Source organism: Adiantum capillus-veneris, chromosome 4 (assembly GCF_014529385.1).
Source record: "Adiantum capillus-veneris isolate H3 chromosome 4, ASM1452938v2, whole genome shotgun sequence".
NCBI lineage: Eukaryota > Viridiplantae > Streptophyta > Polypodiopsida > Polypodiales > Pteridaceae > Adiantum > Adiantum capillus-veneris.
Genome location: NC_140934.1, coordinates 51,719,185 through 51,746,817, shown reverse-complemented (window position 1 = coordinate 51,746,817; position 27,633 = coordinate 51,719,185). Strand labels below are relative to the sequence as shown.

The 27,633-nt window shown below is 46.3% G+C and overlaps 1 protein-coding gene across 1 annotated transcript in view; it reads right to left on the bottom strand.

Moving 5' to 3' along the window:
• Positions 1-2,838: 2,838 nt before the first annotated feature.
• The window catches only part of LOC147459156 (putative protein phosphatase 2C 9), a 29,335-nt gene continuing 4,540 nt past the window's right edge, over positions 2,839-27,633 (bottom strand). The window contains exons 2-4 of the mRNA XM_086510486.1: positions 5,149-5,425; positions 3,295-3,449; positions 2,839-3,203 (exon numbers count right to left, since the gene is read on the bottom strand). Coding sequence (XP_086366612.1) covers positions 3,066-3,203; positions 3,295-3,449; positions 5,149-5,425 — 570 coding nt within the window. The 3' untranslated portion in view covers positions 2,839-3,065. The remainder of the gene's footprint in view (positions 3,204-3,294; positions 3,450-5,148; positions 5,426-27,633) is intronic.

The following is a 27,633-nucleotide window of genomic DNA, read 5'->3' as shown; positions in this document are numbered from 1 at the left end:
AGGACAAACTTGAAATTCTCCCAATTTTTAGGTCAAAATTTGAAACTTTTGTCGGTAATTACATTAAAACTTGTGTAAATTTATGGATTTTATAAAAGGAAACCTCAAAATCTAATTGGGACTTTATCATTTTAGCCGGTTGAAATACATTGGACCCTGATTTTTTCCTTTTTGTTTTGCCAATCTCACATTACGTGAGAGATATATTATATTTAAAAAGAAAAACTACAACTGCACCATGCTCCAATCGAGCCATGGACAAACAAGATCCAAACAGTCCGTGCCTTTTACAGGGAGGCACAACCCCATACAATCAAAAACATCCCAGGGGCTTTTACATGGAGCCCCCAAACCTACAAAAAAAAAACCACCTTGGTTGCCACTATCCAGCAAGGCTCTGCCACCTTACCCAGGATGCGCAAGGCCAACCCGTCCTCAATCAGACGACAAAAGTTAGCATCCAATCAAATTAAGAGAAGTACCCGAGCAGTCGAAAGGACAGCCACAACAAAGACCATCCACAGGCGTCTGGAAGTTGTGCCCCACCACAAGCATAAGCACCAAATACGTTCGAAACCATCAGATGAAACCAGCATCACATACCTCAAATCCATCACCTAAAGCCATGAACCGGAAGCCCAACCATAGTCACTCTCGAAGATCACATCGCAACACAACCCGTCCTCATCAGAAGTGAACCAACAGGACTTTGCAAGGGGGCCTAGCCCTTTCGAAGCAGCATTGGCAACCAAGATAACCTCCGTAAGGGGAGGCTTCGGGGCTTGGGGCCCCCCGAAGGAGGTGCTGCGAGAGGGCGGGGCGAGGGCTATCACAGGTTCACATCATGGCTTGCTTAATAAACTATGAAAAATATTTATTTGAATTGCTGGTATGCAATGTTAAATTCCATTTTACAAACACACACACACACACATGAGAAAGAACCTTATTTGTAATGAAGCCTTACCATACTCATTTTAACATTTTCATTATTAAAGTGAGTGTGTGTGTGTGTGTGCATGCGCGCACATGCATCTCTCTCCATTAACATGTCAAATGTGCTCTAATAATCGCTCAATTTATCACAGCAAAAAATGTTGCCTGCTTGAGGCCACCGTGAAGTGTTCACCTTGTTAATATTTCTTCTAGGGTTTTGTGAGAGGTGTTGACATTCGTGTACCTCTCTCTTTAAAGAGGGCCATTGAATTTTGGTATAGTCATTATTTTTTATGCTTTTGGAATTATATTGTAATCTAAATAAGTCATTGTTTCCAAAAAGTGTAATACTCTATTGTGACAAAAATAAAAATAAACAATCTAGTGTCACTTTCTCATTTTTCATATCACAAAGAACCCTCTCAATAGCATTATGCAGGACATAGTGAACTTTCACCTTGTTCATATGGATGTGTATTCAATATGCACGGAATAAGAGTTACCATGAAGCTCAAGTATAAATATTGATGGAACACTTTAGAGTGTGTGTGTGTGTGTGTGTGGGGGGGGGGGGGGGGGGGGATATGTGATGTGTTTTTTGCAAATGATGCGGGCCACCCCCAAGGGATTTCATAAGTGCTTTGTGTTGCTTTTGGAAGTGTTAAATCATGCATGTACAAAGTGTGCATAAGCAATCTAGGGCATGCGTCACTTTGCATTGGTGTCGGATGTTGTTTAGTGCAATTTTCGTCCATCTGAGTGTAGAATCAAAAGGGGACTTAGTTCTTTAAAAAAACTTGCTCAAAAGTGAGTTTTAAATTAGTTTTTGGTTGTGATTGTGGGTGGGGATTTCAGTTGTGCAGAGGGAAGCATAGCTTATATTACAAGCCACAGCAAAGAATGGGAATTTGGGAGTACATGTGACCATGTTGTAAGGTGAGGGACCTTTTGCTTGAATCAAGGGTATATCTCTTCCCAAGAGGATTATGAACATGGGTATGGACCTCTACACTTTCAAATGTCTTTATCTCAATGAAGGTAAGGAAGTTATGATGTGAGCTTGCGTATTGATTCTTGCAGTACAACTAGTCAAGGGTAGGCTTCTCACAACTGATCCTTACTATTGTGTGTGTTACTTAACAAAAACTTTTCAATAATTTACCGACAATTGAAAGAGAGTTGTGTAGTAGTAATCACCTAAGACTATAAGTAACTTCCTACTTAGGCACAACTAATCAAAGGTCTTCCACTACATAATCCATATTTTTGGGCATGCTAAAACATGCCTATTTTAGAATGCTTAGTGTGAGTTTCTATTTCGTGTGTACTTATAGCTTCTTGCAAAGGGTCTCTCGAACATTTAATGGGCCATGTTTCCCTAAGAGATGGGAAAGAGAGTAAGTGAAAATGGCAAAGAGCTTGCCTCCCTTTGTGTGCTTTTGTAGGGTTGCATGCACTTTCTAAGCTCTGAAGGAGAATCCATTTATCTTAGCTTTTACAAATTTTATTAATTCTTCCATTATACCTTCTTCTCCGATCTTTCAATGCTCATGCATGGTTGATTTGTTTTTTGTGCTAGCCTTGGGGACAAGGCAACCTCTGAGCATCTTTTTCTTTATGTTTACCTACAATTGAGTTAGGTCTGTGTTGTAATGTTTGGCAACACAATGCTACTTTGCATGGATCGATTTGGCATGTCATTGGATAACAATGTCAACAATACCACTAGAGAAAACTTGCTTGTCATTTTAAAGCACATCCCGAGTCGGGCTTTATGGTTAGGCTTCACATGTCATTGCCACTCAATAGAGTTCATGAATGACAACCACAAAAAGCGAAGCAAATCTCAAAATTCCTAAGACTTTCAACCAACAAAGAAGAGTTGCTTTGTGTTCTCTCATGGAAGCATAACAAGAGGTATGTTATTTATTGAGGGGGAGGAAAATGACAAATCTTTTCTGTATGGTTATTGTGTCTAAAACTTTGTTGTTTCCTTTCTAGTTTACATTAGCTGAAATCTATATCACAAGCTCCATCCGATTCAATGCAACTTTACACAAAAGGATGTCACTCTCACGATTGCTCAAATAATCTTGGGAGGATATCAGCAGCTAAATAATTAATGGAGGCTATCTGAAGCTCACCACAATACATGATATGTCGTCTTTGCTACCGAGAGCTAAAGCCTCACTTGTCAAACATCTTGCGGCTTCTTGAGGGTCCTTGATTTTCCGAATAGTATCAACTGCAATTTGGTTGTTCATCACCTACATCAATGGGAAATAACAAGAAGAATTTTTACTTTCATGTCCATACAAAGAAAACATATATATATTTCCTTTGTGCATGATGATGAACCTTCCACAATCCATCACTTGCTAATATCAAAATCTCTGTTGCTTCATCGATATCTTCAAGATGAATGTCCGGATCTGACCGTACATGCATCTTTAAGCTTTTGTCGCCAAAAGCTCTTGAAACTGCTAGTTGCCCGTCCAATCTAGGAACATCACCTTTGAATTGAAGTTGAAAGATGAGAGTCATTATTAAAGGTTAAATCCATCAAAACAGATAAGCAAGCAAAAGAGATAATTGTCCAAGATCCATAGAAGCCTACTTAATAATCCATGGGAGTTATTTTTTAGCAATACGGTAAATATGGTTGTTGATTTATGAAAAGCACATTAACATCTGCAAGTAGTCAAATAAAACGGAACAATTAAAACCCGAAATTAAAAAAAATGCTTATATAAAAGCACAGTCAATTAATGCTTGTGTTTACACCATTATACTCAATCTTACGTTATGAATGAACATTAAAATAATCCATTTCTGTCAGGATTTCAAATTTGATGGAACTCAAGTCCTTAAGAGCACCTTATCGAGAGTCTCAACTAGTATCATGATACCTTCACTTGGTTCTACAAGAACTTAAGAAGGGTAGTTCTTGAAAATAATCCTACCAAATAGAATGTTGGCTTGGGATTCTATGTTTATCTCAAATGGACGTAGTTTGATATAACCATGGAGTTTGAATGAAGGTCCCTCTATTTCTTCTTTGGCTACCTTGCTTTGGATAAAAACAATAGCCATATGCATAGATCTAGTTGTGCTCAAACCGACCGCCATAAAACCTCTATTTGATGGTGCATAGAACAACGACAATAGGGAGTAAACATTTTCTTTCATAAATGCAATAAAATTGTTCAATTAAAAATTATGCGTCCATATTGATGAATATTAGCGCGGAATGCAATGTAATCATAGAAGGTACATTTCCATATGGAACATCTACAAACATAACCATGCAAATCACACACACAATCTACAAGGTAATGCAAAGGAAAAAATTCATCACATACACATGTGATACATTAGACATCCCTCATTACATGCCCATGCAAGGATAAAGCCTCTAATGCTATGAGAGGCTTTATCCTCAAAGTCAAGTGGCTCACCATCTTGCTTGTAAATCCATGTCAAGCCCTAAGAGTATGTACATACAAGTTAGCTATAGGAAGTGGTAGCAAGTTGAGGTCAAAAAGACCACAAAGCTCCTTATAATGAAGCTAAGAAATATTACAATGTAGACTTTGGGTATTGTATCTTTCTTCTGGATTTACTTCATATAAAAATTTCCAAGAAGGTGCACACACAGAGAGAGAGAGAGAGAGAGAGAGAGAGAGAGAGAGAGAGAGAGAGAGAGAGAGAGAGAGAGAGAGAAGAAAAGAATTTTAACGTCGTAGGAAACTATCCCAAGAGACCAGAGAGAGAGAGAGAGAGAGAATAAGAATAAGATGATTTTAACGTCGTAGGAAACTATCCCAAGAGACCTCAAAGATCTATCCGACGAGAGTTGAACTCAAGACCTGTTATTTAAGAGGGAAATGGCATAACCAATCTACCACACTTGGGTGATAGAAAGGTTATACCGTTTTCCTCTTTTTATTAACACACACACACACACACGAGAATAAGAGGATTTTAACGTCGTACGAAACTATCCCAAGAGAAAGAGAGAGAGAGCTCTGCATTTGCAGTGTCAACTTGTAGCCCCTTTTTAAAAAAATTTAGCTCATGCACACCTGTGCACTTGTACAGAAACAAATACATCAATGACTTAACAAAATTAAAATGAATGACATTAATAATTCTTAAGTAAGACGAAAGGGGACAGATCTAAGCATTGCAACAAGAAAAATCTAGAGATACCTGGGATGCTTGAGACAAAACCACCCATGTCTTCAATAGAGCTTTGCTCCGTGCTGGGTTCATGATCCACAGACAGTTGAGAAGCGACACCAGCACGGCATAAAACTGCCCTTGAGTCCCCCACATTGGCTATAAGCAGTTTGTGGCCATCCACAACTATTGCAGTTACTGCAGTTGACCCACCCCTCCCCAGCTCCTTTGCCTTGCTTATGATGGCCTTGTCCGTCTCTGCGTAAGCTTCCATAAGGGCTTTTCTTGGCTCATTCCAAAATCCAGGCTACAACAAGAAATTCCTAGATCAATTACGAATCATCTAGAACAACTCTGAAGGCCTGATGGTAATTCCACATGCTTTGCTTGAATTTTACTCTGGACTAATTTTGTAAGGACTAAAGACAAACCAGTCCAAGTTTTGGTAAAAATCATTTCATCCCACACGAAAGAGGAAACGGAACGTCGTGACTGAAACATCAATGCATAATTACCAAGAGGAATCCATTGTCCAAAACTGCTCAGCCTTGTGAGCTGTAGTAAAAACTCAAGGGGTGTTTCAGCCAGGTTTCACGTGGGGCGTTTCAGCACCACCCCGAAACGTTTCAGGAGTTGCAAGATTTCAAGGTTTCAAGGTGTCCCCCACTTCCCCCCCCCGGATGAAACATGTTTCATGGTGACCATGAGACAAAAGGATACATGCCCTATGTCAAGTCTGACAATTACTATGGAATTGCTGTTGCAGCTGGTTTGTTGTTTTTTTTCTCTCTTGGGGGGGGGGCTTTTTCACATCCCTGTCATCTGAGTGCACCATCGGCCTCCTCTTCGCAGCCATTCCTCGAGCAATCTCTCAATAGTGAAACCTCATTGCCATCATCCCCTGTCCTCCTCCACATTCCCTTAGCCCCTAATACAGGCTGATTGCCCCTATTTGTGGCTGGCTGATTTGCTGCCTTTCTTCAGGTAAAAAGGGCTGGTCACTCCAAGTTGCCAGCACTCATTGGCGATCAGCCCAGGGCTGCATATGGTTGCGTTTGGAGCACGGCTGCTCTCTCATCTGTGTTTTTAAATGGCAGCACACAACCAGTTTTAACCTCACCTTAGGTGGTCCAAATTCAATCCATCCTATCCAGACTTAGACTGGTGTTGGCAGCCTACATCAAGAGGTCAACCTATAACCGGCCTGTACAACGTAGAGGGCGGTACTATTTCAATTACCTGTTAACTTTACACAGAGCACTGAGAAGGAAAGAGAACACAGTTGCATCCAGCGACTAGAATGTCACTGCACACACGAGACCGACACCTTGTAGGTGTTGGCAGCCTACATCAACTTAGACTGGTGTTGGCAGCTTACATCAAGAGGTCAACCTATAACCGGCCTGTACAACGTAGAGGGCGGTACTATTTCAATTACCTGTTAACTTTACACAGAGCACTGAGAAGGAAAGAGAACACAGTTGCGTCCAGCGACTAGAATGTCACTGCACACACGAGACCGACACCATGTAGGCCCCAAAGACTGGCGCCCCTTTCGGTATTTCTTTATTCAAATTAAGGTAGACGATCCGACCACTTCGCACAAGCTTTCACAAAGCTGTCCAAACCTGGCGAGGGCTGAAAACGCAGGTTTTCGACCTGATTTTGGCAGCATAACGTCGCAAAAACCCCTGTAGGTCAAAAGCACCTGTCTAGGACGGATTCCCTCGCTATCTGGAAGCTTTCTGGTGAGCTGTCACAGAATTTCAGCGAGCTGTAATTCCTTGTTTTTCACTGCCGGGTGCCCAAAAGCCTGTACACGCATCCCAAGGCTCTCATGAGGCTCCCCCGGTGTTCCCTTGCAGTTTAGGTGCGAAACCCTAAACCTGCAGAAAAACACAGCAGGCTGTAATTCCCTGTTTCGGATCGTTTTTAGCATTCTTTTTCCCTTGCACATGCACAATCTGAAAATGGAACATTGACAAGATGTTTGCCCATCGCATGTGCTTCTCAGACAACTTCGTCTATGTGAGAAAATATCGCAAGGTTTGATGATCCGTTTGGACAACAAAATCAGTCCCTAGCAGATAGTGTTTCCAACTAGTGAGAGCATGAATTACTGCCAGCAATTCTTTCTCATAGGCTTGCAAGTTCCTTTCAGTCTTCAAAAGAATTCTGCTCTCATATGCGACTACTCGGCCATTCTGCATTAGAACTGCACCAAGACTATGTCCACATGCATCACACTGAACCACAAAAGGTTTCGAAAGATCTGGCAAAATGATTACCGGATCTGAAGTCAGCTTCTCTTTCAAGTGTTTGAACGCTAAAATTTCCTTGGCTGTCCACTTGAAAGTAACTCCTTTTCCTTGTACTGCATGGAGTGGAGAAGCAATCTCAGCAAAATTTCGGATGAACCTCCTGTAGTAGGAACATAAGCCTAGAAAGCTTCGAATGTCATGTACGGATTTCAAGTCTGGCCATGACCTAATTGCTTCCACTTTAGCGGGATCCATGCGTACCCCATCCTTTGAAACAATATGCCCAAGGAAGTGAATTTCTTGCAAAAAGAATTCACTCTTCTTCGCATTAATGAGTAGTCTGTTCTTACGTAACTCATTGAAAACTGCAGTCCAGTGATCCCTATGCTCCTCTTCTGACTTCAAATAGACAATCATCTCATCAAAGAAAGTACCCACGAAGTTTCTATGTGGTCTAAAAATTATGTCCATCATTCTATTAAATGTGGCCGGAGCATTTGTGAGACCAAATGGCATAACAAGAAACTCATAGAGACCAAATGTTGTCCTGAACGCAGTCTTATGGACATCTTCTGGCCTAATGCGTATCTAATGGTACCCACTCTTTAGGTCTATTCTTGTAAACAATGACGCTCCCTCAAGCCGATCAAGAATGTCATCTATCCTCGGTATGGGGAACCTGTTCTTGATTGTATTCTTATTCAAGGCGCGATAGTCAATGCACATGCGCCATGAACCATCCTTCTTCTGCACTAAGAGTATAGGCGAACAGAAAGGGGATGAACTGGGCTGAATCAGCCCCTTCTCTAAAAGCTCGTTGACCTGACTCATAATCTCTTTCTGCTGGGCTGCACTAACCCTGTATGGTGGTCTATTCGGTGGACTAGAACCTGGCACAAGATCTATAGTATGATCCTCAGGTCTCTCAGGAGGTAACTCCCCAGGCAAAGAGTCCGAAAAACAATCACTGAAACCACTCAAAAAAGTTGACATGTCTTTATCTAAAGTAGACAAATTAGATACAACTTGAGGTACTTCTTTTGCAAAGATCAAGTACGCAGAAAGATGATTCTTTATTACAGATGAAATAGCAGAAGCAGAAACAACTGGAACAGACTCGCCTTTAAGCTTTACATCAAGGACATGAGTCTTTCCTCTATGTACAAGGGTAATCTTTTTGTTGTAAGTATCCACCATAGCATGCAACCTGTAACACCATGGGATACCCAGTAACACATCACAGCCCTCAAGTGGTATAATATGAAACTCTTCCGCATCGACATAACTCTGAATGTGCAGACGAAGCTTCCCCAAAATGGGAGTAACGGGCTCTGAATGACCTGGGCATGCCAAACCTGCTTCCCCTGTCATACCCATCTCCTCTGCACGAATGCCCAACTTTGATGCCAATTCTGGTGATATGAAATTTGCACGGGCTCCTGGATCAAAGAAAACCAGCACTGTCTGGTCTCTAACTTTGCCCCAAGCTATGCACAACTCCGTGGCATCTGTGTTTGGCTCGTCTCCAACCAAATCTAGAACAAGTCCTGCACTTGGCTTTGGCTTCTTCCCTTTATGGTCTGACTTGTCATCCTTATCCTGTGACTTCTTCTGTGGGCATTCATTCGCAAAATGTCCTTCCTGTTCACAAATGTAGCATTTCTTGGCCTCCCTAAGAGCTTTCCGTTCTTCAAAAGTTTTGCCAGAAAAATGCCTCTTTTGTCCTTGTCCTTGTCCTGAAGAAGACTTAGACTGCTTCTTGGACGTATCACCTTCTTCAGTGGAGGGCTTCTTTGTGGGAGGCTCAGAAGGCTTTGCTGCAACATTGCCCTTGGCTGAAAACTGTTTGCCCTGGGACCCTTTCTTGTGGCTATTAAATCCATCGGAATCTCCCTTCGACAGATTGCTGGCCACTCTTGCATTCTCTATCAACTGAAACATATTCATGACAGTAGTCTTTGTGCAGTAGTCCCTGATTTTCTTGGGCAATCCGCAACAGTACTTCTCAATTTGTTCTGACAATGGCACAAACCTGTAAGAGGTGACCGGCAACAGTGCAGCCCAAAATTGTTTATTGTACTCTTCCAGATTCGCACACTGTTTAGCATTCAACTCGTGCCATTCTGTCATCACATCCACTTCGAAAGTGTTTGTCAACCATGCAGGCGCAAAAATCTGTTTGAATTGGACCCACGTTGTTGGGGCTTGACCCTGGTTCAACAATGCGGTCCACCATTGAAGCGCATTCCCTTTCAAGAAAGTGGCAGCCTTGCGTATCTTTGAAGATTCCGTGAAGTTTCCTCCAGCATAAGCTGCATCGAATTGTTGTATGAAGGTCAAAGCCTTCAATTGATATTCAGTTCCTTTGAAAGTTTCAAACTTCACTCCCTGCCCACCTTCCTTGTAATCCTTAAGCTGACTCAAAGGAGCCACATTATCATAAACAGGTGCCTGTAACAGTGGTGCTCCATGAGTGTTCATTCCAGCACTCGCATCAACTGTTTTCCCTGTCATATCTGCGTTTTGTACGTATGGCTGCGAAAAACCAGCCATACCAAATTGTGTTCCAGGCACTCGAAACTGGCCATAGGCACCCTGAAACCTGGTTGGACACCCATGTTTGTGTACATAGGGTTACCCATGCCTGTTTGCATTGTCCCGAACACATTCCTTGGTATATAACCTGTGGAAGGTCCAGCCATAGCTTGAAACACCGAACCACCTCCAAAATAACCAAGATAAGTATTAGGTAATGGAAGGGTCTGACGCATAGCGTGTTCATTACTCCCTTGACCATTCACAATTGGTTCATGTCCAGCTAAAGCAAGTTGCTTTGGATCATTGGACACCGCTAGTTGCTCAACCACATGGGCTTTCCCTCGAGTATCATGAGTCCTCTGCACATTGGAAATCTCCTTTTCCTGCAACGGCTCAGTCATGCCCTGTGTAGGAGGTTGAAAACCCTGTGTCGGAGCCTGTAAGAACTCCTGCATCCTTGGGTTGTTAGCAAACTGCTGAAACATGTCCATGCAGCAATGCAGTTGAGTTCTAAACAACCTGTCCTCTTCTTGAAAAGTTGAAAGAACTTTCTCCGTGCCATGTGAGGAAGATCCCTCTTCAGGTACTTGGTCTCTCTTCTCTGCCATAACGACAAGCTCTGTGTTGCTTTCACCCACAACAATCCACGCTGCACTTTTTGAAGGAAAAGTGACTATCCCGTCGATGGAACCATAAAACCGGCCTGTACAACGTAGAGGGCGGTACTATTTCAATTACCTGTTAACTTTACACAGAGCACTGAGAAGGAAAGAGAACACAATTGCGTCCAGCGACTAGAATGTCACTGCGCACACGAGACCGACACCCTGTAGGGCCCAAAGACTGGTGCCCCTTTCGGTATTTCTTTATTCAAATTAAGGTAGACGATCCGACCACTTCGCACAAGCTTTCACAAAGCTGTCCAAACCTAGCGAGGGCTGAAAACGCAGGTTTTCGACCTGATTTTGGCAGCATAACGTCGCAAAAACCCCTGTAGGTCAAAAGCACCTGTCTAGGACGGATTCCCTCGCTATTTGGAAGCTTTCTGGTGAGCTGTCACAGAATTTCAGCGAGCTGTAATTCCCTGTTTTTCACTGCCGGGTGCCCAAAAGCCTGTACACGCATCCCAAGGCTCTCACGAGGCTCCCCCGGTGTTCCCTTGCAGTTTAGGTGCGAAACCCTAAACCTGAAGAAAAACACAGCAGGCTGTAATTCGCTGTTTCGGATCGTTTTTAGTAGAGCGAACACGCCTACGCGTGTCCCAAGGGCTCCTGCACGCAATGGGACAGTTCCCCTGTGAACTGGACGAGTTTTCACGCGAGAAAACTCTCCGAACTCGCAATCTTTCGCGATGGAACTGTGCGTACCTGTGGGGGATTAGCAATTAGCTAATCCGGTTCCTCTTCAGAAGGCTCTTGCCTTGGCAAACGCGCATAAACCCCCAGAACTGTACATGTTCATCTGAGCAGCCCAACTAGTGGGGCATTACCATATGTGCCAAAGGGGAGAGAGAGATGCACGAGAGCAAGTCATCGCGTTACATGAGACAGAGGAGAAGGCAACTTTCCATTAAAGCTGTAGACCTGCACCCACTACTCACACACACACACACTGTAGGTCACTTATGAGTCAAATCAGCCTCCTCTCTCAAATTGGGTGCCCCCTCTTGCTGATGGAAGTAGAAAACTGCACCAGGAGCCGCCATGTGTCCAGTTTGCCCCTTTTGAGTTAATTCTCTAGTTCCCACTGACTTATAAAGTTATAAGTGACTTTCCGAGTGGCCCAGACTTCATTTGGCGCACACAGGCTTCCATACTCATCAGAATTCAATGCTAACTGGCCCGACCAGTCCCAGACTGACCGACCCAGACTCCCACTGTGAGAAACCTATTCGGCCGCAGCCGTTTCACACTGGCCATGCAATGTCCACTTGCACCTTTTCAAGGGTTCCGGGGGAAACAAGTAAAAATAAAATAAATAAAAATATCTAGTACTTATTTACGGAAGGCAACAGGAAAAATACACCTCCTGGTGACACAACCTATCTTCAATCCAGCCATGGAAGTGATTCTATGAAGAGTTACCAAGGGCGGACCATTCCCGATTGAGTAGAGTCTCGAGTATGGACCAAGTAGTGTATTGAGCTTATGTCACGTGCACAGGGACCCTATGTGCTACGTAGACATACGGTCACATACCTATTTTCAAAGGCAAACAATCTAAACTAACATAATATGGCGGAAGGGGGAGCCCTTTACAAGTGTCTAAATCTGCGACATGAAGGCTAAACTCCAAAATTGAAAGAAGCCCCTGTGCACGCGATAAAGAGGGAGAGAGAAAGAAAGAGAGGCCGCCGAAGGCGGCCGGCCGTTCTAGTGTCTATAGAGCCTAAGGCTTTTGTGTCATCGATTTTGTGAGCCTGTTTGCAACATCTCCATGTCCGGGCAAGTCCGCTAGACTAGGTTTTGTCAATTTTTGTAACCCTCTGTGCACGAAATTGAGAAGTATTGTTACACTTCCTCCGGCAGCGTCAGCGTATGATGTAGGATAGGCTTGAGTCATGCCCCAAAGCTCATGCCAAAATGACAATCCAATTGGGAAAAGTCGCTCACAAAATAGGCTTAGGTTCTCATTTTACTACTGAAGGATTTTTGAAACAATTCAAATGATGCCTTTTCATTTAAGTGTCTGCCCTAACTTCTCAGCTGTAAACTAAAAGATCATTTGAAGCGGAGTAACAGGGCAAAGGGGGGACGGGGCCTAGGACGGGGGGACGCCAACCTCAGGTTGTAGATGGATGGGACCCGGGAATGGACTAACAAGCCATTGGCAAGGTGGTGAATCAACAGCCTACACACATCAAAACTTGAAAACTAAAAACATTTCAACTTTAAAATGAGTGGAGTCGAGACATGGTAGAGCCGAGTTCTGTACCAAGATGCACTGGCCCCTAAGTCAGGAGCCCCTTTTGGTACTTCTATTTATATGAGTCATAAGAGTACAAAAATCAGAAGGTCCACTCTGCCACTGTGCAACCATGCACTGATCTGCTAGAGTGGGTCTTGGATAGAGGGTCTCTCCTCGTCAGATAGATCTTTAAGTCTCTTGGGATAGTTTCCTACACCATTAAAATTCTCTTCTTCTTCTTTTTCCTCCCTCTCTCTCTCTCTCTCTCTCTCTCTCTCTCTCTCTCTCTCTCTCTCTCTCTCTCTCTCTCTCTCTCTCTCTCTCACACAGTTCATTAGGTAGACCATGCCAATTCTCTATGCTCTTCTTCGGTCTAGAAGAATACAATGATGTCGTCGAAGAAGGTACCCACATTAGTGTCTATGCTTGATAGAGTTCGTATTCCTGTCTCGTGCTGGCTCCAGTATCTCCCAAGAGCAAATTAGAAAGTGAGGGCTGTTTTGTGGCTGTGCCGAGGTTTCTAGCTAGGTAGGGAAAATATGGGATTTGCCTATATAGGTAACCCCCCCTTATACTTTTCGGCAATTATTCAATGCAGAGCTTATAGTGCACACTCTCTCTCTAGCATTTTTTTGTGTGCAGCTCTCTCTCTCTCTCTCTCTCGCGTTTTTCATTCACCACATCTCTCTCTCTCTCTCTCTCTCTCTCTCTCTCTCTCTCTCTCTCTCTCTCTCTCTCTCTCTCTCTCTGTGCGCGCTGCCAGCCCTCGCCTCCCCTCTCTCTCCCTGCGCGTGGCTCCCTCCTGCGCGCTGTCCCACCCCTGTGTGCTGCTCCCTCCTGCGCGCTGCCCCCCCCCCCCCCCCCCCCCCCCCCCCCCCCCCCTGTGCGCTGCTCCCTGCACGTCAAGACAACCAGCTCATCCACTGAACACACACACCCCATCCCCATCCCCTGCCCGCTGCCCCCTGCATACACACAAGCCGAGTGTTCTCTTCCCCTTCTCCCCTCTTCTTCACAATATGAAGAGAGGGTAGCTACGAAGACAACCATGTCTTCCCCCATCATCAAGACGCCGACGCCGACAACGAAGACAACGTCCTTCATGCTCACGAATAAGAGGCTTGCACAATTGGAGAAGGACATGAAGGAATGGCGGATGGAGAGAGAAATATGGAAGGAGGAGAAAGCCAACTTCATCAAGCTATGGAACAAAGAGAAGGAGGACATGAGAGCGGAAATCCAAAATCTCAAAGAGGAGAAGGAGAGAAGGGAACGGGAGAACGAGAAGGAGAGGGAGAGATGGAGGAAAGAGCAAGTAGAGATGAAGGCACAAATCGATCTCCTTCATGCTTCCCTCACATCCCTCACCCCCGAGGAAGGAGAGATTAAAGGGGAGGCTAAGGAAGCCCTCAAGGAGGAGATCACCAAAGCCCTCACCGCAAGCATTGAGGACAAATTAGAGGCCACCAAAGAAGGATGGGTCGAAGTGGTCAAAAAGAACATCAAGAAGGTAGCAAGAGAGGAAGCCCAAAAAGATGAGGTACTCATCGTACACACAACCATCGAAGAGGAGAAGATGCGACAAGCTCGCCGTCTCAATGTGCGAGTGACCGGCATCAAAGAAGAAGAAGGGTCTACACCCGAGAGCGATGGGAAAGCCTTATGCAAGAAAGTGGGATACAAGGAAGAAGAGATCCCTTTCTCCAAAGTTTGGAGAGCCGGCAAAGATCCAAAGAAGAGAGCTCTCATCCTCCAATTCGCCTCCGAGGAGTCTCGAACTTCTTTCCTCCGAAAGAGGGTCATCTTGAGAGGGCTAGAAGGCCCCCCGATTTATCTTGATGATGACCTCACAAAGATGCAACAAGATCACCGCCGCGCGTGCATGCCTAGAGTCCACCAAGCCCGCAAAGAAGGGAAGAAGGCAGTATATCGAGATGGTAGGGTTATCATTGATGGCAAGACCATCGCATAGGGACTCACGGCCTGTGGGACACACGAGGAGATTCATGTCACGGTTTGGAATTGCAATGGAGACCTATGGACACACCCAGAGAGACTTGAGGAGGTGATGAGAGGTCGAGACATGATTCTACTTACAGAGACACACGAGAGCCCAGAGAGAGGGTTACCACGGATACATGGATTCCAATGGGAGTCTCTACATCGGGGATGTATGCGCCAGCACACCACTCGCGGTTCAGGAGGAGTGGCCATACTCTTTAGACAGGGGCTTCACAGCAGACTACAGATTGTTTCCCGGGACCCACAGGCCCGATACATGTGGATTCGCCTCGAGCTCTCACGAGACAGGATCGTCTACATTGCCCTTTGCTACTTTGCTCCCACAGGCTCCAGATTCGCCCCTATTGAGCAGGATGAAACCGGCCCGTGGTGGGGCGGTAGGCGTTGGCTTTCACCCGAAATTCTTTACTTTATACACACACATAGAGCACTTTGCAAAGAGAACCTACGACGGGAGTTAACACTTCATCACACACACGGCTCGGAAGCTAGAATGCTCCGAGCAGACGCCGACAACCTGTAGGCCCCAAAATTGGCGCCCCTTTCGGTATTTCTTTATTCTTTAGGAGGGTAAATTACAAGGTAAGGTCCTGGGAATCCTTCACGTGTATCCACCTAGATACCATTTGATTTGGCCAAATTTCGGCAGCTTAACAGCCCCAAAACTTGCGCGAAACCCATTCCCCTGCTGGAACTCGCTTGCACTGACGTATACCCTCTGATTCCTGTCCAAAAACAGTAAATTCAGCACGCTGTATTTACTGGTTTTTGCCCTGTTTTCAGCCCCAAACAGTCCCCTAACTGTCCTTTGCCAGTGGGGCACGATTCCCAATGATCCTGGCGTCCGTATGGCTGAAAAACAGTCAAATTACAACGCATACACAGCGCTGATTTTGCACCTGTACGATGAGGTTATGACCCTCACCAGTGCCTGCTTTGGAGCAGCAGTTAGCTACCCTTGTTCCTGCTCAAGGAGGCTCTTGCCTCAGCACAAAAGCATGAACCCACACAACTGTACATCAGTCAAATGAGTAGCCCTCTTGTGGGGCATCACATAACTGCACGTAGGGGAGAAAGAGAGCAGTATGTAGCGTGCGGGGCATCACTCCCGTCACCATACTGTACATAGAGGGAAAGAAAGCACTCCATAGCTCTTAACCTGTGACAGGTTCTCAATGAAGCATCCTCCCGGCATAAATCGAGCGCCCCCTCTTCTGCCCTTAACCTGTAATGCATCTGTGAACAAATAGATGCAAAAAGGGGAAGATTTCCATGGCTGCCAAAACCTGCGTATCGCTGAAAACGCAGCAAAACAGCCCTGTAAACACGCATCTGATGCCTTCCAATGCTGAAAATGAGCTCCTTGGACCTAAGCAAAGTCATGGGAAGCTCAAAAATGGAGAGAAATGGTTGAAAATCAGCGTTAACAGCCTCCAAAACTGCTCTCCAAAGTCAGTTACGAGTTCTCTTCTCCCAAACTTGGTAAATTGACCACAAAGTGCCACTTGGCACTCATACATGCAATTTCCCCGCATTGGGTTTCCTGCTTAAAAATATCTCAATTGGTGCGTCAGTTGACTTCGCGGTAGAGTTGTAAAGTGTTCCCCTAGTCATACCGAAGGTAATGACGCGAACACATTTCGTGGCCCAAAATAGCAGTTCCCTAAATTTTAGGAGATGCTTCCGTCGGGCTCCCGCTGGTCTTCTGACCATCTATCCTCATTGGGACCGCATCCAAAAATGCAATGTGGCCCAACTGTCGGATACTTTTTGTTGGAAGTCCCACCTTGACTTTACGCCTTAATTGAGTTCACTTCCTAGTATCCACCAACTTGCTAAGTGCGACGGGGGGACCTATATGATCTTGCTCTGAGCCTAGACATCCTCTTACCATACGAATTCCAGTGCCGACCACTTCCCGTCTGCGGGTGAATCTACCGTTCACATTGGCCATACAATGTCCGACCATTTGCAACTTCAAAAAGAGGGTCTCAAAAATAAAACAAAAATCATTGGAAGAAACCAACAACTAAGGTTAGCAATTGCCACGTCCTCGTGACATACCTCCCTCTTGAAATCGCAAACGTCCTCGATTGCATACCATAAATACATGCCATAGATGATCTTGTGTTGTTAGCACTCTTTTATCATCGCATGTATCCGCAAGAAAGACTGTCAAAACATATGTACAAATGACTTAATGAGACCTTCATACTTTTGTCAAACTGTACACTGTTGTTGCACTGAATCCATGAGTACATTTGATGTGCTAGCTCTATCATTACCCCTCCTTTGCAAACATTGGGTTGGGGTATACGTAGGCTGTAACCCAAAGGCCTCAAGGTAAAGTTGCAATACATTTGGTGACTCTGACAGTTCATGCTCTTCCATCCACTTTGCATCCATAGGTGGATAGTTCTTGAACTTCACCATAGCATCTTGCAACCTGTCCCTTAACTTTTACGTGTTGCAAAAGGCTCTTGCCTCTGCAAACGAACATAATTCCACAACCTGACGTACCACCCACGACCAAGCAAGCTCAAATTTCAAGATGATTTACCAATGCGTCATAGAATCCAAGCAATCGCCTCAGAGAATCGGCAAGCAGCATGTCACCTGGCAGACCCACATCACTCCCGCAGAAGATCAAGTGGCCAATCTACCACCGTGAGACCTCTCCCTATCTCATCTTGGTTCATACTTGCAAACCCTAAAACGCAGCAGAAAATCAACCCTAATTTGACCACGTTTTGACAGGGCGAACATGCGGAATTTCTGTTTGTCCTGTGAAGAGGAACCCTCTTCCATAATGCGCTTCCCTTTGTCGGCCATAGTGTAATCCCCGTGTTCTTGCACTGTGTGTCTTTACCCTGAACAATCCAGGCTCACTCTTTGAGGAAAAAGTGATTGATATCCCGGCAATGGAACCATGAAACCGGCCCGTGGTGGGGCGGTAGGCGTTGGCTTTCACCCGAAATTATTTACTTTATACACACACACAGAGCACTTTGCAAAGAGAACCTGCGACGGGAGTTAACACTTCATCACACACACGGCTCGGAAGCTAGAATGCTCCGAGCAGACGCCGACAACCTGTAGGCCCCAAAATTGGCGCCCCTTTCGGTATTTCTTTATTCTTTAGGAGGGTAAATTACAAGGTAAGGTCCTGGGAATCCTTCACGTGTATCCACCTAGATACCATTTGATTTGGCCAAATTTCGGCAGCATAACAACCCCAAAACTTGCGCGAAACCCATTCCCCTGCTCGAACTCGCTTGCACTGACGTATACCCTCTGATTCCTGTCCAAAAACAGTAAATTCAGCACGCTGTATTTACTGGTTTTTGCCCTGTTTTCAGCCCCAAACAGTCCCCTAACTGTCCTTTGCCAGTGGGGCACGATTCCCAATGATCCTGGCATCCGTATGGCTGAAAAACAGTCAAATTACAGCGCATACACAGCGCTGATTTTGCACCTGTACGATGAGGTTATGACCCTCACCAGTGCCTGCTTTGGAGCAGCAGTTAGCTACCCTTGTTCCTGCTCAAGGAGGCTCTTGCCTCAGCACAAAAGCATGAACCCACACAACTGTACATCAGTCAAATGAGTAGCCCTCTTGTGGGGCATCACATAACTGCACGTAGGGGAGAAAGAGAGCAGTATGTAGCGTGCGGGGCATCACTCCCGTCACCATACTGTACATAGAGGGAAAGAAAGCACTCCATAGCTCTTAACCTGTGACAGGTTCTCAATGAAGCATCCTCCCGGCATAAATCGAGCGCCCCCTCTTCTGCCCTTAACCTGTAATGCATCTGTGAACAAATAGATGCAAAAAGGGGAAGATTTCCATGGCTGCCAAAACCTGCGTATCGCTGAAAACGCAGCCAAACAGCCCTGTAAACACGCATCTGATGCCTTCCAATGCTGAAAATGAGCTCCTTGGACCTAAGCAAAGTCATGAGAAGCTCAAAAATGGAGAGAAATGGCTGAAAATCAGCGTTAACAGCCTCCAAAACTGCTCTCCAAAGTCAGTTACGAGTTCTCTTCTCCCAAACTTGGTAAATTGACCACAAAGTGCCACTTGACACTCATACATGCAATTTCCCCGCATTGGGTTTCCTGCTTAAAAATATCTCAACTGGTGCGTCAGTTGACTTCGCGGCAGAGTTGTAAAGTGTTCCCCTAGTCATACCGAAGGTAATGACGCGAACACATTTCGTGGCCCAAAATAGCAGTTCCCTAAATTTTAGGAGATGCTTCCGTCGGGCTCCCGCTGGTCTTCTGACCATCTATCCTCATTGGGACCGCATCCAAAAATGCAATGTGGCCCAACTGTCGGATACTTTTTGTTGGAAGTCCCACCTTGACTTTACGCCTTAACTGAGTTCACTTCCTAGTATCCACCAACTTGCTAAGTGCGACGGGGGGACCTATATGATCTTGCTCTGAGCCTAGACATCCTCTTACCATACGAATTCCAGTGCCGACCACTTCCCGTCTGCGGGTGAATCTACCGTTCACATTGGCCATACAATGTCCGACCATTTGCAACTTCAAAAAGAGGGTCTCAAAAATAAAACAAAAATCATTGGAAGAAACCAACAACTAAGGTTAGCAATTGCCACGTCCTCGTGACATACCCCCCTCTTGAAATCGCAAACGTCCTCGATTGCATACCATAAATACATGCCATAGATGATCTTGTGTTGTTAGCACTCTTTTATCATCGCATGTATCCGCAAGAAAGACTGTCAAAACATATGTACAAATGACTTAATGAGACCTTCATACTTTTGTCAAACTGTACACTGCTGTTGCACTGAATCCATGAGTACATTTGATGTGCTAGCTCTATCATTACCCCTCCTTTGCAAACATTGGGTTGGGGCATACGTAAGTTGTAACCCAAAGGCCTCAAGGTAAAGTTGCAATACATTTGGTGACTCTGACAGTGCATGCTCTTCCATCCACTTTGCATCCATAGGTGGATAGTTCTTGAACTTCACCATAGCATCTTGCAACCTGTCCCTTAACTTTTACGTGTTGCAAAAGGCTCTTGCCTCTGCAAACGAACATAATTCCACAACCTGACGTACCACCCACGACCAAGCAAGCTCAAATTTCAAGATGATTTACCAATGCGTCATAGAATCCAAGCAATCGCCTCAGAGAATCGGCAAGCAGCATGTCACCTGGCAGACCCACATCACTCCCGCAGAAGATCAAGTGGCCAATCTACCACCGTGAGACCTCTCCCTATCTCATCTTGGTTCATACTTGCAAACCCTAAAACGCAGCAGAAAATCAGCCCTAATTTGACCACTTTTTGGCAGGGCGAACATGCGGAATTTCTGTTTGTCCTGTGAAGAGGAACCCTCTTCCATAATGCGCTTCCCTTTGTCGGCCATAGTGTAATCCCCGTGTTCTTGCACTGTGTGTCTTTACCCTGAACAATCCAGGCTCACTCTTTGAGGAAAAAGTGATTGATATCCCGGCAATGGAACCATGAAACCGGCCCGTGGTGGGGCGGTAGGCGTTGGCTTTCACCCGAAATTCTTTACTTTATACACACACACAGAGCACTTTGCAAAGAGAACCTGCGACGGGAGTTAACACTTCATCACACACACGGCTCGGAAGCTAGAATGCTCCGAGCAGACGCCGACAACCTGTAGGCCCCAAAATTGGCGCCCCTTTCGGTATTTCTTTATTCTTTAGGAGGGTACATTACAAGGTAAGGTCCTGGGAATCCTTCACGTGTATCCACCTAGATACCATTTGATTTGGCCAAATTTCGGCAGCATAACAGCCCCAAAACTTGCGCGAAACCCATTCCCTTGCTGGAACTCGCTTGCACTGACGTATACCCTCTGATTCCTGTCCAAAAACAGTAAATTCAGCACGCTGTATTTACTGGTTTTTGCCCTGTTTTCAGCCCCAAACAGTCCCCTAACTGTCCTTTGCCAGTGGGGCACGATTCCCAATGATCCTGGCATCCGTATGGCTGAAAAACAGTCAAATTACAGCGCATACACAGCGCTGATTTTGCACCTGTACGATGAGGTTATGACCCTCACCAGTGCCTGCTTTGGAGCAGCAGTTAGCTACCCTTGTTCCTGCTCAAGGAGGCTCTTGCCTCAGCACAAAAGCATGAACCCACACAACTGTACATCAGTCAAATGAGTAGCCCTCTTGTGGGGCATCACATAACTGCACGTAGGGGAGAAAGAGAGCAGTATGTAGCGTGTGGGGCATCACTCCCGTCACCATACTGTACATAGAGGGAAAGAAAGCACTCCATAGCTCTTAACCTGTGACAGGTTCTCAATGAAGCATCCTCCCAGCATAAATCGAGCGCCCCCTCTTCTGCCCTTAACCTGTAATGCATCTGTGAACAAATAGATGCAAAAAGGGGAAGATTTCCATGGCTGCCAAAACCTGCGTATCGCTGAAAACGCAGCAAAACAGCCCTGTAAACACGCATCTGATGCCTTCCAATGCTGAAAATGAGCTCCTTGGACCTAAGCAAAGTCATGAGAAGCTCAAAAATGGAGAGAAATGGCTGAAAATCAGCGTTAACAGCCTCCAAAACTGCTCTCCAAAGTCAGTTACGAGTTCTCTTCTCCCAAACTTGGTAAATTGACCACAAAGTGCCACTTGACACTCATACATGCAATTTCCCCGCATTGGGTTTCCTGCTTAAAAATATCTCAACTGGTGCGTCAGTTGATTTCGCGGCAGAGTTGTAAAGTGTTCCCCTAGTCATACCGAAGGTAATGACGCGAACACATTTCGTGGCCCAAAATAGCAGTTCCCTAAATTTTAGGAAATGCTTCCGTCGGGCTCCCGCTGGTCTTCTGACCATCTATCCTCATTGGGACCGCATCCAAAAATGCAATGTGGCCCAACTGTCGGGTACTTTTTGTTGGAAGTCCCACCTTGACTTTACGCCTTAATTGAGTTCACTTCCTAGTATCCACCAACTTGCTAAGTGCGACGGGGGGACCTATATGATCTTGCTCTGAGCCTAGACATCCTCTTACCATACGAATTCCAGTGCCGACCACTTCCCGTCTGCGGGTGAATCTACCGTTCACATTGGCCATACAATGTCCGACCATTTGCAACTTCAAAAAGAGGGTCTCAAAAATAAAACAAAAATCATTGGAAGAAACCAACAACTAAGGTTAGCAATTGCCACGTCCTCGTGACATACCCCCCTCTTGAAATCGCAAACGTCCTCGATTGCATACCATAAATACATGCCATAGATGATCTTGTGTTGTTAGCACTCTTTTATCATCGCATGTATCCGCAAGAAAGACTGTCAAAACATATGTACAAATGACTTAATGAGACCTTCATACTTTTGTCAAACTGTACACTGCTGTTGCACTGAATCCATGAGTACATTTGATGTGCTAGCTCTATCATTACCCCTCCTTTGCAAACATTGGGTTGGGGCATACGTAAGTTGTAACCCAAAGGCCTCAAGGTAAAGTTGCAATACATTTGGTGACTCTGACAGTTCATGCTCTTCCATCCACTTTGCATCCATAGGTGGATAGTTCTTGAACTTCACCATAGCATCTTGCAACCTGTCCCTTAACTTTTACGTGTTGCAAAAGGCTCTTGCCTCTGCAAACGAACATAATTCCACAACCTAACGTACCACCCACGACCAAGCAAGCTCAAATTTCAAGATGATTTACCAATGCGTCATAGAATCCAAGCAATCGCCTCAGAGAATCGGCAAGCAGCATGTCACCTGGCAGACCCACATCACTCCCGCAGAAGATCAAGTGGCCAATCTACCACCGTGAGACCTCTCCCTATCTCATCTTGGTTCATACTTGCAAACCCTAAAACGCAGCAGAAAATCAGCCCTAATTTGACCACTTTTTGGCAGGGCGAACATGCGGAATTTCTGTTTGTCCTGTGAAGAGGAACCCTCTTCCATAATGCGCTTCCCTTTGTCGGCCATAGTGTAATCCCCGTGTTCATGCACTGTGTGTCTTTACCCTGAACAATCCAGGCTCACTCTTTGAGGAAAAAGTGATTGATATCCCGGCAATGGAACCATGAAACCGGCCCGTGGTGGGGCGGTAGGCGTTGGCTTTCACCCGAAATTCTTTACTTTATACACACACACAGAGCACTTTGCAAAGAGAACCTGCGACGGGAGTTAACACTTCATCACACACACGGCTCGGAAGCTAGAATGCTCCGAGCATACGCCGACAACCTGTAGGCCCCAAAATTGGCGCCCCTTTCGGTATTTCTTTATTCTTTAGGAGGGTAAATTACAAGGTAAGGTCCTGGGAATCCTTCACGTGTATCGACCTAGATACCATTTGATTTGGCCAAATTTCGGCAGCATAACAGCCCCAAAACTTGCGCGAAACCCATTCCCCTGCTGGAACTCGCTTGCACTGACGTATACCCTCTGATTCCTGTCCAAAAACAGTAAATTCAGCACGCTGTATTTACTGGTTTTTGCCCTGTTTTCAGCCCCAAACAGTCCCCTAACTGTCCTTTGCCAGTGGGACACGATTCCCAATGATCCTGGCATCCATATGGCTGAAAAACAGTCAAATTACAGCGCATACACAGCGCTGATTTTGCACCTGTACGATGAGGTTATGACCCTCACCAGTGCCTGCTTTGGAGCAGCAGTTAGTTACCCCTGTTCCTGCTCAAGGAGGCTCTTGCCTCAGCACAAAAGCATGAACCCACACAACTGTACATCAGTCAAATGAGTAGCCCTCTTGTGGGGCATCACATAACTGCACGTAGGGGAGAAAGAGAGCAGTATGTAGCGTGCGGGGCATCACTCCCGTCACCATACTGTACATAGAGGGAAAGAAAGCACTCCATAGCTCTTAACCTGTGACAGGTTCTCAATGAAGCATCCTCCCAGCATAAATCGAGCGCCCCCTCTTCTGCCCTTAACCTGTAATGCATCTGTGAACAAATAGATGCAAAAAGGGGAAGATTTCCATGGCTGCCAAAACCTGCGTATCGCTGAAAACGCAGTAAAACAGCCCTGTAAACACGCATCTGATGCCTTCCAATGCTGAAAATGAGCTCCTTGGACCTAGGCAAAGTCATGGGAAGCTCAAAAATGGAGAGAAATGGCTGAAAATCAGCGTTAACAGCCTCCAAAACTGCTCTCCAAAGTCAGTTACGAGTTCTCTTCTCCCAAACTTGGTAAATTGACCACAAAGTGCCACTTGGCACTCATACATGCAATTTCCCTGCATTGGGTTTCCTGCTTAAAAATATCTCAACTGGTGCGTCAGTTGACTTCGCGGCAGAGTTGTAAAGTGTTCCCCTAGTCATACCGAAGGTAATGACGCGAACACATTTCGTGGCCCAAAATAGCAGTTCCCTAAATTTTAGGAGATGCTTCCGTCGGGCTCCCGCTGGTCTTCTGACCATCTATCCTCATTGGGACCGCATCCAAAAATGCAATGTGGCCCAACTGTCGGATACTTTTTGTTGGAAGTCCCACCTTGACTTTACGCCTTAATTGAGTTCACTTCCTAGTATCCACCAACTTGCTAAGTGCGACGGGGGGACCTATATGATCTTGCTCTGAGCCTAGACATCCTCTTACCATACGAATTCCAGTGCCGACCACTTCCCGTCTGCGGGTGAATCTACCGTTCACATTGGCCATACAATGTCCGACCATTTGCAACTTCAAAAAGAGGGTCTCAAAAATAAAACAAAAATCATTGGAAGAAACCAACAACTAAGGTTAGCAATTGCCACGTCCTCGTGACAGGAGTCACCGTACGCATGCCTCACGGAGGAGATTATGGAGTACTCTACACTGGGTGAAGTCTTCCTTATGGGAGACTTCAATGCTCGTACGCGCAGTGAGCAGTGTGAGGCATATGACCACGAGGACCCAGAGGCACTACACACTCTAGATGAGGAGGCTACTATGAGAGATACAGCAGACAGAGCTCCAGTCACAGCCTATGGACGACACCTACTTCGACTTGGCTCCCAGCACCGTCTCGTTATTTATAACGGGATGGCCCAGTGACCCACCTCAGGGGGCCTGACTTGTATGCCACATGGAGTTACAGAGGGAGGGGGGAGTACAGTCGACTATATTCTGGGACCCAGGGAGGCTACACACCTTATCACATCCTTCACCATTCCACCCATACCCATCGGAGCCGACCACACATACCTCTCTTTCTCCATCACCGGAGATACCATCCCACACAGCTCCACAGCACACACTCCACACACCACCATCCATTTCACACATGAGCTAGCCTCTCTTTACTCGGCCGAGGTCGAGCATGGCCTATGCCTCCTCCACCCATCCACACCACTCTCAGTTCTCACATCACATATCTCTTCCGTTCTCCACACTTCAGCTATTAGCTCTTTTCCACACACCACTCACACAGGACGCACTCCCCCCCCCGGGACTATGCCTCAGAACCGCTGGTATGATGATGAGTGCAGAGAGTTATATCGACACCTCCATGCACGGCGAGCCTTAGGAGAGATCACAGAGAGAGAGGCCAGACGACATATGAAGACGCTGACACGCCAAAAGCGGCGAGCATTCGAAGAGGCACAGGAGCTTGAGCTATACCGCCTATTCATGAGCATAGATAGCGCGACGGCTTGGCGCACCCTGCGCGAGCCACGTCCGACTACAGCTATTGAGGATCCAAAGATAAGGCATGATTATGCAGAGCGCCTTTATGAGGTGCCAGGGCAGCCTCCTATCCCACAGCCACACGGGCCACGCCCCACGTGCTCCTTCTTTACAGCAGAGATGGTAGAGAGGGCCATACGCCGCATGCAGCACAGACGATCAGCTGACCATACTGGATTACAGAGTGAGCACATCATTTATGCGGCCTCCACTATAGCCCCGTTGATTGCACATGTCTTCAACCGGGCTATAGGGGAGGGCTTCCCAGAGGAGTGGACACAGCACACCATAGTGCCTATCCACAAATCTGGCGACACCCTTGACCCAGGGAACTACAGGACTATCATGATTGGCCACACGATGGCCAAGCTATATGGAGCAGTACTTGAGGCACAGCTCAGCTGCTACGCAGAGACCGAGGGTTTACGAGCTCCAGGCCAGGCAGGTTTCAAACGAGCTTTCTCCACCACTGATCACATCTTCGTTCTGCGCTGCCTCATTGATGGGGCAAAGGCGCGGAAGAAGAGGCTTTACTGCTGCTTTGTGGATTTCCGCAAGGCCTTTGACACAGTCCCACGCGAGAGACTCTTCCAGCGCCTTCACAGCATTGGGGTACCAACAGAGATGATTTGGGCCATATATACTCTCTACGAGAGGGTGACGGGTCGAGTTCGTTGCCCAGCGGCTTTTCAGAGACCATTGCTAGCACCATTGGTGTTAAGCAAGGATGCCCACTCTCCCCGACACTCTTTGGGCTCTACATCGACGAGATCTCCGACTACATACTACGAGCAGGGGGAGAGGGGAGCGACTTGGCAGGTACTCCGGTCCACATCATGTTATATGCTGATGATATTGTGTTGATTTCAGAGTCACCCGAGGGCTTGCAACGCCATCTTGAGGCCTTGGACGAATTCAGCACACACAGGGGGTTGACCGTGAACCTTGGCAAAACCAAGGTCATGATCTTTCACACATCCAGTGCAGTGAGGAGCGCTGCCACCTTCACAGCAGCAGGAGGACAGGTTGATGTAGTCACCTCCTATGTCTACCTTGGCATCACATTCACCAGCCTACCAGGACCCTTCACTATGAGGCAGGCTGCTGCTCACAGGCTCACCCGAGGATATGCAGCTCTGACCATGCTAGAGCGGAGATGCCACCAGGCACACTTTCAGGAGCCCCGCACGAAGGGGTGGCTTTTCGACACCTTAGTCACCCCGGCCCTGATGTACTCGGCGGCAGTATGGGCACCAGGATTGACAGCTGACCAGTGGACACAGCTTGAGAGGCCACAGGTATGTATGATCTCACGCTTGCTCCGCAGCAAGAAGACAGTGCCACATGACATTATTAGAGCCGAGCTCGCCACACCACCTATGGCTGTAGAGGCACTATTCCAGACAGTCTGCTTCATCCAGAGGATGAGAGAGCTACCTCCTAACAGACTTACTCGTAGAGCATTTGAGGCAGCTATACAGCTATCAGAGAGTGGGCATGAGAGAGCATGGTACTCACAGGTCAGAGCATGGTTTGAGGGACACGGTCTTGACATGGAGAGCCTACCACCATTCCAGTACGACCCCCACTCACCATCTGTTCACCTCTCTCGCAGTGAGAGGAACTTGGTATTGAGACAGGATCTGTGGCAGCTATACACCAGGAGAGTCTGGGAGTCACCTGGCTTGGGGACGAGGATGTCAGATTACAGAGACCAGTTTCTCACCATACTGTCTGGGGGGTTCATACAGAGACCACGCTATATGGACACATATATGCCACATAGCTCACGGGTGGCGATTGGTCAGCTGAGAGTGGCTTCACACAGGTTAGAGATTGAGATCGGGAGACATACTGGTGTTCCCAGGGAGGAGCGAGTCTGCAGAGCCTGCACAGAGGAGGTGGAGAGTGAGGAGCACTTTGTATGTAGATGCAGAGCATACACTGAGATCAGAGGCAGGTATGAGGCCTTATTCAGAGAACAGCCCACTCTCCGAGAGATCATGGACTCTCGAGATCAGAGACAGCTCGGACGCTTCTTACTAGAGATACAGAGCCATCGGGACACACTACTACAGCCACGCACAGCTACACAGA